Below are 15,695 nucleotides of genomic sequence, written 5' to 3' on the forward strand. Positions count from 1 at the left end.
GGAATGGTCTCTCTGTACGTTAATTTCTCCACCTCTAGAACAAATGCAGTGGTTCTTAACACCCTCAGGGAGGTGTAATTAAATCACTGAAATGTTACTGGAAGAAAAAAGAGTGATTAATTTTGTTGAACAACACATCTTATTTTTCTTCTTGTTCTCCAATTTGCATGAAAGCTCCTTCAGAAAAGAATGTTTACATTAGATGTGTACATACCTGATCTGACAATTCCAAACTACACCTCAACCAACCAATTCTGAATAGGAAAAAAACATCAGAAGCTTGCAATTGTGCAACATGTAAATCTCTCCTGGACTGGAGCCCATTACTGTGGTTTGGCAACGCAACCAAAATATATCTTCTCTCATCTCTTGAAAAAAAACCCAACAGAGAAAAAAAAATACCTTGAAAATAAAGGTAATGATTAATCCATCAGGTACAAGAAAGACTGTTTTCAGGATTTCAGGTTCTAATACGCCATTTCAAATAAACAGCAGCAAACAGGGAATGACAATTTCACCAGAAGAGGATTAAGCCACAGGCTCTAATTGGGACTGGATTTGTACAGCCATATTATCTAATCAGGCATCTCCAGGAATCTGTGAGCAGTTGTTAAAACTTCCATGTGCCAGTGAAATAGGGACCAGAAGAAGCAGGTATTGGTGAAAAGAGTGGTCCCTGTAGAGGCCCCAAGATGCAGCCTGAGATGGAACAAAAGAAAAAAAGCTTGAAGCAGAGACTGGTCTTGAAGAGCAGCTTAGCTAAAGAAATGCTCTCCGAGTTCTTGGGCACATTTATAATGATTGTGAGTATTCTCTGATTTGTTATAAAAAAATAACAAAAAGTTATTTTTGTCCATAAACTTTGTACATTAAAAGTTCTTTGGTAATGTACAGCATGGTGACTACAGTTAATAATACCATATTACATATATGAAAATTGCTAAGAGAGTGTATCTTAAAAGTTCTCATCACAAGATAAAAAAATGTGTAACTGGGCTTCCCTTGTGGCGCAGTTGTTGAGGGTCCGCCTGCCGATGCAGGGGACACGGGTTCGTGCCCCGGTCTGGGAAGATCCCACATGCCGCGGAACGGCTGGGCCCGTTAGCCATGGCCGCTGAGCCTGCGCGTCCGGAGCCTGTGCTCCACAACGGGAGAGGCCACAACAGTGAGAAGTCCGCGTACCGCAAAAAAAAAGAAAAAAAAGTGTAACTATGTGTGGTGATAGATGTTAACTAGACTTATTGTGGTGCTCATTTCATTATATAAACAAATATTGAATTAGTATGTCGCACACCTGAAACTAATAAATTGTTATATGCTAATTATACCTAATTTTTTAAAAAGTTCTTTGCATTGGGTAAATACATAATACTTTAGGAGACTAAGCCAACACTGAGAAACAAATGTGAATTCAAAAAATGGAACTAGTGTAAAATAAGAGAGAGCAATACGTTTTCTGGTCTCTGAAAACCTCTTTGTACCTGATTTGTTCAAGTATTTTCAAGGTGTTATGGACAATTTCCTACATTCCCTCTTGACCATCCTCACCTCTCATCTATGGTGACTTGTTAGGCAGGGGTAGTGTGGGGGAGAAGGGCATTGGAAGGAACAGAGAGAGAAAATAAAAGTCCAAGATTCTTCTGATTCTCGTCACTCTTTACTGGAAAATTGCCCTCAGGGAGACAGAAACCCTGGGGTCATGTTACTTGATAATTTGGTCCCAAAGGGGAGAGTGGTTACTGCCCCGGGCCTAACTTCATCCTCAAGGTGATCTGTGGTATAGAGAAGTGAGGCAAATTCAGTTACAATTCTAAGTGCTCTGCAAAAAATACAGAAGAGGAAGTAAACTAAACATCTATGTATTTTGTAACCAAAAAAGTTAAAACCCTCTTTATTTCTTAACAAGAACCTATTTCATGATCCCATCCTGTCTGAGTTAAGTAAAGGAAAGTGGCTTTTAGCCATTCACTATTCTACTCATGCAAATAGTATTGTGTCTTTCCCTACTATTCAAGGTGGGAGCTAAAGAAATAATATCTTAATACTGTATGCTGAAAAGTTAAACTTTGTATCGTCTGGCTAAAGCCAATAATTTCCTGAAAGGTTTGATTTCTATTTATACTGTTCTAAAACAAACCCTGATGAAATCTTTCATGGTGAGTATAATCTTCAATTTTGTTGAGGCTTGTGGGGACGTGTAAACAAGAAACTTCTGCAAAAACACAATTTTTAATATACATGTAAATTAAAAATTTAATTTTTAATAAATCTACATGGTTTTTCTCAAAGGTTATTCAAAGTAATTGTTTCTGCTTTATTAGAAAATGTGCATTTTGCCTGACTTTCTCTAGTAAAAAGCTTTGCATGTTGATAAGGCATGGAGCAAAGGGAGCACTGAAAAGATGACAGAGTATATGCAGGACTCACTGGTCTTTCATATGTAAAATTAGTTTTCCCCCAGACACTGGGAGTCTGATGCCATTTGCCTCCCTCGTCTCGAAAACTGCTCTTAAGGGAAGCATCTCAAGCTCACTCACACTGTGGTATAAATGACTAATAAGGGCTACTCGTAGCACTAAGGAAAGAGCAGGTCCATGAAAAATTCTCTGTATACTACAACTAAAAACAACAATAATTAAGTCATAAGCTAAAAAACTAGCTCTAATTTGGCCTTTTAGACATTAGGATAGGTAAGTCTTTATGCCTTTGCTAGTGCCAGGGAAATATTTGTTTGATATATTTTTAGCTACTTTATGGTTATTATCACTATTGTGAATAGTACCTTTTAAAAATTATATTTTCTAATTGGTTATTACTAGGGTTTAAGAACAATATTGATTTTTGTATATTGATTTTACATTCAGCAAACTTGGTAATTCTCTTATTAATTCAAATAAGTTTATAGATTATCTTGGCTATTCTGTATAGATCAAGGCCATCAAATTTGAGTGCCACTAGCCATATGTGGCTACTTAAAATTAATCTTAAATAAAATTAAAACTTTAGTTCCTCAGTCTTCCTAGTTCCACTTCACGTGCTCAAGAGCCATATATGACTACTGACTACCATACTGGACGACACAGATGTAGAACTTTTCTCTCACTGAAAAATGCATTATTGGACTGTGCTGACACAGATAATACTTTTTTCTGAGAATATGAGAGTTTTTATTTTCTTTCTTTTTGGTCCTTAAATTGTTAATTTCTTCTTACTATCTTATTATAGTGGTTAAAACCTCTTGTTCAATGTTATTAGAAGCTATAATTGCAGCATTCTTGTTCTATTCCCAACTTTCAAAAATCTGCTTCTGGTATTTTACCATGAAATGTGATAGTTTCTGTAAGTTTTTGGTAGACATATTTTTTTAACAGAGAATGATACTCCTAATTTATTTATTTATTTATGGCTGTGTTGGGTCTTCGTTTCTGTACGAGGGCTTTCTCTACTTGTGGCAAGTGGGGGCCACTCTTCACCGCGGTGCGCGGGCCTCTCACTATCGCAGCCTCTCTTGTTGTGGAGCACAGGCTCCAGACGCGCAGGCTCAGTAACTGTGGTTCACAGTTGCTAGGCAGCTTGTGGGATCTTCCCAGACCAGGGCTCGAACCTGTGTCCCCTGCATTGGCAGGTAGATTCTCAACCACTGTGCCACCAGGGAAGCCCTGGTAGACATTCTTGATTTGAGAAAGGAAACTCCTGTCTGTTCCTCATTTACTAAAACTCTCATTAGGAAAGATTGTTGAATTTTTAAAAAATACCTTTCTACATCTATTAAAATAAGCACAAGGGCTTCTTATCTGTTGATAAAGAAAATTACATTGATAAATATTTTTGGGTTAAATCATCATTACATTCCTGAGATTAATTCCCACCTACTCATGCAGCATTCAGTTTGCAATGTCTTATTAAGGATCTGAACTATAATTTCATTTATTATGTTGCCCTTGTCTAGTTTTATTACCAAAGCTATATTAGCTTCATGAAATGTTTTGGAATTTTTCCCTCTTTTTATGTTTTCTGGAACATTTTGTATAAAATGAGGATTATGTTTCTTAAAGATTACTTAGCATGTGAACTGAAAAAGGGAGGAGAGAGAAAAAGACAGAGAGATGTGTGAGAGAAGGTTTCTCTAAAGCTATGTCTCATTTAGATTTTCTATTCTTAATTCCATTTTGGCAATTTATTTTTTTCCTAGGGAACTGTACACTTCATTTCTGTTTTCAAATGTAGTTTTTCAAAATTGTTAATACTTTCAAAATTAACATAGTGAAAGCAGTAATTTTGAGATGATTTTTCATAGTATTTGCTTACAGCTTTTAAAAATCTCTTCTGTACCTGTGGTGATGCCCTTTCTTTAATTTTTAACGTGGTTTCTTTGTTTTCCACTTAGTAGTTTCTGCTTTGACCTTTCTTATATTCTCCCATTGAGTTGATCAGATTTGTTTCTCCCTTTTCTCCTCTGCTTACACTTTCTATTCTTTAAGTACTTATCCTTACATTTAAAAATGTTATTATTGCATTCACAAACTTTAAAGTGAATTAATATCTCTTTGCTTCTGAACAACACAAAAACTTTTTAAAAGCCTCATTGTAATCAACCACTCCATCTTATGCCATTGTTATCTAATATTCTATTCTCATTATTCTTAATATTAGTGTTTTTAAGAGTGAATACTCATTTAAATTTACTATCATTTACCAGTTTACCTGCTAATCATTACTGCATCCATTCATTACTTTCTTTCAGGTGCAATGTTCTTTGTGCAATAAACTTTCTTAAGGAAATTTTTCAGGAAGGGTGTGTTAGGGATAAACTTTCTCAGTCTTTGTTTGCCTATGTCTTTATTTCATTCTCAAGGTTCAGTGATAAATTAGTTGATAAACTTTAGGTTGATGATTGGTTTATCATTTTGCAGGTGTCATCCCAATGTCTTTATTATTGCTATTGACAAGTCTGTTACTGGTCTAATTTTTGTCCGTAATAACCTGCATTTCTCTGCCTACTATTACAAGTTTCTTCTTTTTCCTGAAACTTCACTATAATATGACTAGGAATGAATCTTTGTAGTGCTCAGGATTCACTGTTCATCTTCAATGTAAAGATTTGCAATTTTCATCAATTCTAGAAAATTCTCAGCTTATCACCTTTCCTCTCCTCCAGACTATTTTCTCCTTTTAGAATTCCTATTATATTTGTATATATGCTTGACCCTCTCACTTTTTCCTATATGTCTCTTAACCATTCTTTCATAAATCTATCTCAATCTCTCTATGATGAATTTTCTGTAGTGTTCTTAAATCTGTCTTCTGATTCACTAATTTCCTATTCAGTTATATTTAGTCTTCTGTTTAATACATTCATTAAGTCTTCAGTTTCATTAATATGTTTTCATTTCTAGAAGTTCTATTTGGTTCTTTTACTTAATTGCTTTTCTTTTCCCTCCTTATGTGTTTATTTTTAATCTGTTTAACTTACTAAAGCCTAACATATTTACAGTATTTTATGATATTTTATTTCCATCATCTCAAGTTTTGGAGTTGCTAATCATCTTGCTTATTTTATCCACTGTCTCATTCACAAAGGATCATTTCCTTTAGTGTTTTGTAAATTTGTATTGTAAGCTCTTCAGGAAGGTTTATTATTCAGTGTGGGAAATCTGTACGGCCTGAACCTGTGGAGTTGCTCTTCCAGAACAGGTTTGCATTTGCTTTTGCTAGGGTGTCCAGGTATATCACCAACCAGAAATGATTACTGTGAGGTAGAAAACTGACAAAAAAGAAGACTGATGAATGTGGGTGTGGTGGTGAAGAGCACTCACTCTAGAGAACAGCTCTCTGCTCCCTTTCTCCCACATGGGATGTGTGACCATGAGTGACTAGGAAACCCCATGCTTTCTCTAAATGAGGCTGATCCTCTTCAAGTCCTGAGACCCTGAGTCAGTATCAGCTGAAGAAGGATTTTCCTGTGGGCTTCCCCTTATCATCAGTGAACATGAAGGGCCAGACTAACTTGGGAAATTTCAGAGTTCCAAAGAACCTGGGGAGAAACGTCTGTTCTGAGTCACTGATCTAAGGGCTGCAGACTCATAAAGCCAAATTTGATTCTGCCAAACAAAACTGTGCTTGTGATCCCTGAGTTTTAATTTTGACCCAGAAAACTTGCTATTTTCATTACTTTCAAAGGGGAAGTATTTTTGTTTTTTACTTTCCAGAAGTGGAGTTGCTTAATTTTTCTTTAATGACAAAGTTTTCTGCAACATGTTTTCATTACTTGACAAGAAAGGAGAACATGGGATGAGAGCAGAAGCTGGCTCCTCCTTACTCATCAGCCTTGTGATGTACATATGGCATAAAGTGAGGCCTTTGAGGAAGGGAAGCCTCACAGAAGTGAGACAACCCATACAACATATCAAGATGCTGAAAGAGCCCAGCAGTGACTCCATGCATCTAGTGGGCACCTTATTTCACATCTGAGGTAGGATTGCTACGTTCACTGACCCTGGAAAGCAAAGCAAATGCTTTTTTGACCCAGCAAGTTTTCTGGGTCAAAATTAAAACTCAGGGATCACAAGCACAGTTTTGTTTGGCAGAATCAAATTTGGCTTTATGAGTCTGCAGCCCTTAGATCAGTGACTCAGAACAGACGTTTCTCCCCAGGTTCTTTGGAACTCTGAAATTTCCCAAGTTAGTCTGGCCCTTCATGTTCACTGATGATAAGGGGAAGCCCGCAGAAAAATCCTTCTTCAGCTGATACTGACTCAGGGTCCCACAGATCGGACGTGCAGCCTCAGTGGCCATGGCTCATGGGCCCAGCCGCTCTGTGGCATGTGGGATCTTCCCGGACCGGGGCACGAACCCGTGTCCCCTGCATCGGCAGGCGGACTCTCAACCACTGCACCACCAGGGAAGCCCTAAGTAGTTTTCTTAACTGTAGGAGTTATCAGAGCCTTTAATCTTCACTGTAAATTTCTAAGAGGGGACTAGAACATACAGTTGTCCCCAGAGTTACTTGACCACATACCACTTTTTTTGAGGAGCACCTCACAGAACTGATAAACTGTGGAACACACTTTGGGAACTGCAAGCCCTGGAATGAACCTAAGAAACAAATCAGTGCCCAAAACTCCTCCATCTTCAGTTATCTTCCAGATTGAGGGTGACCCGAGGTATACTTGACTTTGTTGGGCCACTCTGAATAAAGAGAGAATTGTCCTCAGCAACCCCCCATCCACACCCAGCACACTCAGCCCCATGGTTATCCTGATATGAACACACACACCTTAATCAATAATTAGTTTCTTATTCTGGCCCTGGGATCATGGTCAAGCTCTTGTCCAAGCTAACATTATTTGGGATGAGCTGAGGGAGGAGTGAATGCCTGGTGTAGATCAGAAAAGGAGAGCACTATTCTTTTCAGCCTAGTGGAAATAGTGGAGTTTAGTCATCTCTCATTTCTGAGGTCTGTGTTGGTTCTTGGTACTCTTTTCTATTTGGAGACCTATAAAATTGGCCATTTGCCCATTCACCTGTTTCTCAAATCTCAGATTCCTCTCTTTTGATGAACCTGCCTTAATATCATCTCTTTTGAAGTACAGCTGGTTCTTGAGAGGTCACTGATCACATTCTGATATTATCTCAGGCTACATGCCACCCAATACTTTATTTTTAACTGGAATGTCCAGATTTCAGTCTTGGTTCTTTGTGACCTTTTTTGTTATGACTGAGAAAGTTTTATTTTCCAGTTGGAAAACTAACTGACTGGAAAGCCGTGCCTGAAGAGGCATTCTGTCCTAATAAACAAACCAAGCAGCCCCACCAAGGTAGCAGAAGTTGTCTCAGGAGAAACACAGGACTGGGAATCAGAGAACCTGGCTCCCGACTCAGATTCTGTCACTTATTAGCTATAGGATTTTTTGCTAAGTCATCCAGTCTTTCACTTTTTAAATGAGGATTAAGTGTTGGGAGGAATAACGGAAGTAACAGAAGTGAGCATGCTTGGCCCACAGTATACATGCTGTAAATGTTTGCTCATTCATCCACCCAGCGGCCAAAATTATGTGCAATCAAACCTGGGCTTTATCACATACTGCCTGTGTGTATGTGAGGAATTCTCTTGACCTCTTAACCTCCCTAAGCTTTGTTCCTGATATGTAAAGTGGAGACAGTTAAGAGGACCTGACTCATAGGGTCTTTGTGAGGATTAATGGGCTAATGTATGCTATTATACTCAATAAGTAGTATTTGTTATTGTTGTTCTTGTTGTTACTACTATCATTACATGTTCCAATGGACACAGTTACATAAACTAAATAGGTATATACAGACAGATAGAGTAGGAGGTGGGACTTCTGGTAACACATACCTACAGCACGGGCCGGAGGGACAAGGTTTGCAGAGACCAGTGTACTGACAGGTTGGGATTTGTTCTTCCTCTCCAATTACAAAAGACACAACGCTTACAGGGAGAGGAGAGCCTGTGGCAGGCCCCAAAATGACTTTCTTCTCAAGAATAGGACTGTGTTTTCGGTCTCCCTGTTACTACCTCCCTAGATAAAGCTTTGCCCATAGTTATTCCTTCACTTGAACGTAGCCAACAATCCTTCCTCCAGAAAGTGGGAGGCTGTCCTGCGTCTCAGCCCAGGTAGGTTATCCCCATGGTATCTGTGGGGCCAGGAAGTCACTGGCCCCAAAATCTCAATGGGTTTCTCTTTCTAGGACTTAAGATGGTACTCAATAGCCCCAAAGCTTATTGAGACCAGTCAGGTAAGATATCTGAGTGACATGGGCATGGTGGAGTTAGGGAGGAAGTGGACAGTGTATGCCATGTCCTGGGGGGGCAGCTGCCACCCAGACCGTCTCCACTGTGGCTAAGTGGGAATGGGGTAAGGCTTTATCAGATGTTCCAGTTTTTCAAGAATGGTCAGTAATCCAGAGTTCTGTGTGTAATTTTTCTATTTTTTTAGCAAATTTATGTGTTTTTTTTTGGCTATGTTGGGTCTTTGCTGCTGCGCGTGGGCTTTCTCTAGTTGTGGCAAGCAGGGGCTACTCTTCGCTTCAGTGCGCGGGCTTCTCATTGCAGCGGCTTCTCTTGTTGTGGAGCATGGGCTCTAGATACACGGGCTTCAGTAGTTGTGACTCATGGGCTCTAGAGCACAGGCTCAGTAGTTGTGGCGCACGGGCTTAGTTGCTCCACGGCACGTGGGATCTTCCTGGACTAGGGCTCGAACCTGTGTCTCCTGCATTGGCAGGCAGATTCTAAACCAGTGTGCCACCAGGGAAGCACAATTTTTCTATTTTTAAATACTGGTAACAATTTCTAAAATTATAAAAAATCACCATGTGGGCCAAACAAAACACATCTTTGAGTCAATCCTACTCATAGGCTGTCTTTAGCCATGGACCACCAGTTTGTGACTCTGCCCTGAAGGTGTCCTTAACCACATTCTACAAAGACAAAATATTCTCACCACAAAAGCGCAAATGGAGAGATTGTGAGGGCTACTGTCCAATGTCGTCTGTTTACAGGGGCCCTGGCTATTAGAAATCTAAGTCCTACATGCAAGATTGTGGTCCTTTCCTTTCCCCATCCTACCCCCTGGTAAAATTGGTTGAGGCAATAGGGTGAAAACAGTTTTATTTCTGGCAATATCAGAAGATAAATCTTGATCTTATATTATCGTAGTCAAGTTCCTCATGAGGCCAATCTGTTATACACTCGTGATATATTAATACATCTAGGACTTAATTGTATTGTCAGGTGGCTCAATAATTTTGGGTATTAATCAAGTAATTCAAGAATTTGGGGAGACTTAAATGTCAAAATTTCCATCACCTAGTTAGTAAGGCTGAATTATGAAACCACATCCCCATGCACACTTTCCCTAGGCATAAATACTTAAACCATCCACGAATAACAGGATTATAACATAAAACGACAGGGAATCACTTCATACTGTTCTTGTGATTCTTACCAGTTCCCAGCTCCTACCTCTCCTACTGGTCTGTGAACTTTGGAGGCCCTGTGTCTGTTTTTTTGCATCCCTATGACACCAGGCACTGTGCATGGCACTTAGAAGTTTTCATTGTACATGAACAGGGAGGAATGGATGAAGAAAAGTGAATGCCAATTCCCAGTGAGAGGTATTTGTAGATTTGGAGATCTTCATTTCCCACAATTTGATTTTTTGAAAGAGAGGCTTCTGAAGTACAAATCTGGACAAATGACTTATTTGGCTCAGGTACACTTGAGGGCTGTTTATGTAAGTGAAGGAACATGAACTTTGGACGGAAATGTTAATTTTAGGTTCAAAACGATCTTCTCACTAGCTATAGTCCTCAGGCAAATTACTTAATTTCTTTGACCTAAGTTTTCTTTAGATGAAAAGAGCAGTTTTCCTCCCCCTTAGGTTATTATTGGGACTAAATGAGATTATTTATAACATATCTATATCTATATATATATGTGGGTGGGTGGGTGGGTGTATACATATACACTCACCCACCTACACATAATACAACTCAGTTTATTTAAAATATAAATGTTGCCACAGATATGCCCTTTTAATGCTGACTTCTGTTTTATGAATATTTACATCATTTAATGACAAATTATCTACTGAAGAATACTTTTCATTCAAAATATATTCCTTACCTATTTCCAAGAAGACCTGCAGCAACATAAGGTAAATAGTCATACATGGTTCATGTCTTGGGTCACGCTGTTGCTGCCCACATGGCACACAGCAAACATGACCCAAACTGACATTACTGGATTAAAGGAGGATATTGGCTTCCTAGATACATTTTTAAAAGAACAATAGTAAATAAACACTAGCCAGGTGTGCTTTGGAGATACTGGAGCAGTTTAGAATGGCCACCTGGGTTAGTTCTTTGGCTCTTTTTCAGTAAAATGTACTAACGGGGCACTTCGGGTAGAGAGGAAGAGGTGGAATTGGTTGACTTCTTGAGTCTTGGTGTTGTGAATAGGTTGAATGCTAAATAAGTGCCCTAAATTTTGGCCAGCTCCACAAGAAATCCACATGGCTCGTGGGTGTGGTTTGTAAGTGTAGAAAAGGCCCACCCCACCTTCTCTCAGCCCACTGACTCCCCGGAGTAGGCAGGTTTTGTCAGCATTAGGGGGAGGAGTGTGATTTCTGCTGATGACTACAAGATTGGGAGACACTATGAGGAAAGAAAACGAGCAAAAGAGAACAAGAGAGGAAAAGGTTTAACTCTGCCTTCAGGTCTAGTTTTCCCCGGTGAGCACTTGGTCATCTAGTGGAAGTTGTCTCTGCAAAGGGAGCTAGAAATCAAGCAAACAGAAATCCATAAAAAAAGTTTTGCATAAACTAAAAAGTTGCACTTAATCACCAACATGTCTCTTTGATCTCTGAGAAAGGAAGGGAAATGGGGCTGAAAAGAATTTTTCTCTAGGTCATGGGAAGCTTTAGAGAAAAAGTACAAGTGTTGGGTACTTTTCTGAACTAGAGTGATCACATGTGTTGTCAGCAGAGAAGCCACTTGTCCTGGCACAAAGAGCAGGTTCTACAAGGAGGCTTCCAACTGAGCTTCAACCTCAGTCTTTTTTCCTCAGACTGTATCTGGTCTGCAGGGAGGCCTTTTATACTGGGTGGATGGTAACAGATGGTTGCTGCCTGGGCTCTCCAAGTCCTTCAACATTCCCAGACAGCCTTTACTCTCAGTACGCAGATAGGAAAAATGGTGCCCCATCTCACTTCCTGTGGAAAACCCAATGTCCTCCCTGAAAACTTCCATGAATTCTTGGGGGCATTGGTTGGTTCTGATGACCTTTTGCCCTGTCCAATACATCATGGTTAGGAGCACAGTCCTCTGACTAAGACCTGGGATCAAATCCTGGTTCTGTCTCCTTTATTTTTACTATGTAACATTGGGAAAATTGCTTGGCCTTTCCCAGCCTCAATTTCCTCATCCATAAAATGCAGATAATAATACTTCCCCTTCAGGGTGATCATAAGTTAATGGGATAATGATGAAGTAATACAGGAAAAGCACTTAGCACGGAAGTTGGCACAAAGCACACACCAAATAGATGGTAGGTGGTATTTGTATTCCTTTACTCACATTACCCTAAACAGATGAGTAAAGATAGTTAACGTTTCATACAGCCTTTATTCCAAAGTCTATGACAACGATTCCCAAGGAGCTCCTTTCGACTTTAAAATTTTTTCAGGAGCTCTATAGGATAGAAACTGTTCTTTTAGTATCCATTAATTCTGAAAATACTGAAACAGAAAGGTAGATACAAGACATGTTAATTTTTTCCTTCTTTGGATAACGTTGATGTGCACAGGGAATCACAGACCTCTTGCGATAATTAGAAGGTTCCCAGGTGATCCCTGGCTCCAGGGTGCATGCATTTGCCAACATTTTGCTAAGTGATCCCTAACCTTCGCTAACTGCTTTTCTGAAAGGGCTCAGTTTTTACATACTCACTGAACAAATATTTTGAGTGCCTGTTTTGCACTCTGTTCTGTGCTCAGAACATCTTGGCTTTCACTTTAAAGGAGGTAGTATATGCAAAGGGGATTTGAGAAGGCTCAAATGAAATAAAATCTGTGGACTCATTATCCTCTCTCCTCATCTCCAGCATTTCATTGTGTCCATTAATCAGCCTGTCATAGGGTTCATGGCTCAGTTGGGAACTTCCCAGCAGTCCCAAGTGGTGTGTCTTAGAAATTACACCGCCCACTTTTTACATCTTACCCTCAAATTAACTTCTTCTCTTGAAAAAGCATTTTACGCAGGATTTTTTCCTGCTTGTTTATAGATATTTTAATTTTTTTCGTAAGTATTGTTTGAGCACGGAATACAAAGAAGCATGAGAGCCCTGGTGAACATTACAGCCTTGGTGGGGTGCCACGAGGCAAGGTGAAATGAAATGACATTGTATAGACATGGCACAATAAGCAGATGAGAACTCTTGAGGGCTTCAGTTGCCAGAGAAAGCCCTAGGGGAAAGGTAGCATTTTAGCTCAGGGTTAAGAATAGATCGGTTTTGATTGGGAAACATGCAGAAAAGATATTCTGCTGGTAGGTATAGCATGAGCAGGTGTGCAGAGGTGGAAATGAGTGTCATGAGCTCAAAGGACTCAAAGTGACTGGCTGATGCAGAGACTTATGCTGAAGAACCCTGGGCAGAAAGTAGCTGGGGATTGTGAGGCAAGGCCCTGAGTACCAGGTTAAGGGGCAATTCGGTATGCTGGCAATTCCTGAGCAACGGGGGTGGGAGAGTATGTATGTTGTGCTTCATCTGGCATGGTCACTGAGTGGGGAGACACTGGAAGTGGAGACCCTGGTCAGGGGCCACAGAAGACGACTCCGAAGATTTGGGAATGATTGACTATGGGCAGCCAAGAGAGAGAAGAGGAAGGAATACCAAAAGATTCCAGAATGTATGGCCTGGGTGACTGGGAATGACTGGGGGTACCTCACTCACCAATCAATCTTTTATAGGAGTTCTGCCTTTCAAATGTCTTTCTTCCTTTTCCACTGAAATTCTTTCTCCCACTCCTGCCATGCAAGGAACCTGATAACAATGGTATTTACCCCCTTCTCTTTTCTAGTGTTGCTTTACTACCAAAAGCACTAAAATCTTGCCATCTATGCAACGACCTATCTTTCAAGAGTAATCACAAATACGCAAAACACCTTGAAGTTCTCGTCAGTTTCTCACTTCCCCTCTCGCCCCAAAATTTTGATCTCATGTTTGGAATGAAATAGTAGCTATTTCTAATATCTGTCATAGATGTGTTTTCGCCCCATTTTTATTGCCAGGCAGTGCATTAGTGGTTAAGTTCATGAGTCCCTTTGTTTCAATTTATTTACCCTGAATTGGGGCTTTCCTTTTGAGTTTATACCAAAGGCAATAATATCCTGCATCTATTATTGTCCTTTGTTGTTTAAATAGTGCCTTCATTAAGGTTATCCCATTTGAACCTTCACTGAACAATCCTATGAAACAAGTCTGGCAGGTATTATTTTTTAAGAAATGAGCAAGCTTAGGCTGAGAAGTAACATGTTCATTTACACAGACACCAAGTGTCATAACTGGAAATAACATGTAGGATCTGGTTATTTAATTACGTCCAGTATACTAGATGCTGTTAAAAGGCAAATAAGTTGATTACACAATCGTAAGCATCTTACAAAATTGGGAAAACCAGGCATTAATATGTGAACAGTTGAATTACATCCTGTGGTTAAGTGCTCCGCTAGACAGCAATACAAGCAAGGAGCAGAAGGTACATGATTAATTACCATGTCATAATGTGATGCACAAATAAGGGAGGACTGCCTACAAAACAGAAGACATTTGCAAACGATATATCTGATAAGGGGTTAATATCCCAAATATGCAAAGAACTCATATAACTCAACATCAAAGAAACAAATGCGTATAGGACCTGAACAGACATTTTTTCAAAGAAGACATACAGATGGTCAGCAGGCACATGAAGAGATGCTCAACAACACTAATCATCAAAGAAATGCAAATCAAAACCACAATGAGGTGTCACCACACACCTGTTAGAATGGCTATCATCAAAAAGACAACAAATAACAAGTGTTGGCAGGGATGTGGAGAAAAGGGAACTTTCATGCACTGTTGGTGGGAATGTAAATTGGTGCAGCCACTATAGAAAACAGGATGGAGGTTTCCCCCCAAATTAAAAATAAAACTACCACATGATCCAGCAATTCCATTCCTGGGTATTTATCCGAAGAAAATAGAAACACTAATTTGAAAAGTTATATGTATCCCTATGTTCACTGCAGCATTATTTACAATAGCCAAGATATGGAAGCAACCTCAGAGTCCATCAATAGAGCAATGGATAAAGAAGATGTGGTATGTATATACAATGGAATACTACTCAACCATAAAAAGAATGAAATCTTGCCATTTGTGACAATATGGATGGACCTCGAGGGTATTATGCTAGGTAAAATAAGTCAGAGAATCTAAAATCAAAATACATAAACAAATATAACAAATAGAAACAGACTCACAGATATAGAGAACAAACAGGTGGTTGCCAAATGGGAGGGCGGTGGAGGGATGAGTGAAATAGGTGAGGGAAATTAAGAGGTACAAACTTCCAGTTACAAAATGAGTCACAGGGATGAAAAGTACAGCATGGGGAACACAGTAATACTGTAATAAGTTTTATGGTGACAGATGGTAACTAGACTTGTGGTGATCATTTTGTAATGTATGAAAATAGTGAATCGTGTTTTAGGTCAATCATACTTTAATAAATAAATAAATATTTTTAAAGTTACTGGGGAGAAATAAGCCAAAATGTTTATAATGTCTGTTCATAGGTAAAGGCATTGTGATTGGGTTTTTTCTTTATATTTTTATATATTCCTCATATTCTCTATAAGGAGCCTACACAGGATTTTTGGTCTTAAATAATAAACATTTCTAAAAGCTTAAAAAAAATAAGGGAGGATTGTGTCCATTCCTGGGCTCCGTGCTTAAAAGGGGTGCTAACAACCTAGAGCTTATCCAGGTGACACTCACTGGGAATCTGAGGAGCCCTAGGGATCAAAGGCGAAGGGACAAACATCCAGCAGAAAAGAACTCAGGGAGGACCTTTTGCTCCCTCTACTTAATGGAGTGCCTGGGTATAAAACAGGCTTCTTCTCTGAGG

The 15,695-nt window shown here is 39.4% G+C and overlaps 1 protein-coding gene across 1 annotated transcript in view; it reads left to right on the plus strand.

Moving 5' to 3' along the window:
• Positions 1–485: 485 nt before the first annotated feature.
• The window catches only part of AQP9 (aquaporin 9), a 34,152-nt gene continuing 18,942 nt past the window's right edge, over positions 486–15,695 (plus strand). The window contains exon 1 of the mRNA XM_067748230.1: positions 486–803. Coding sequence (XP_067604331.1) covers positions 693–803 — 111 coding nt within the window. The 5' untranslated portion in view covers positions 486–692. The remainder of the gene's footprint in view (positions 804–15,695) is intronic.

This window comes from Pseudorca crassidens, chromosome 1 (genome assembly GCF_039906515.1).
Source record: "Pseudorca crassidens isolate mPseCra1 chromosome 1, mPseCra1.hap1, whole genome shotgun sequence".
Classification (NCBI taxonomy): domain Eukaryota; kingdom Metazoa; phylum Chordata; class Mammalia; order Artiodactyla; family Delphinidae; genus Pseudorca; species Pseudorca crassidens.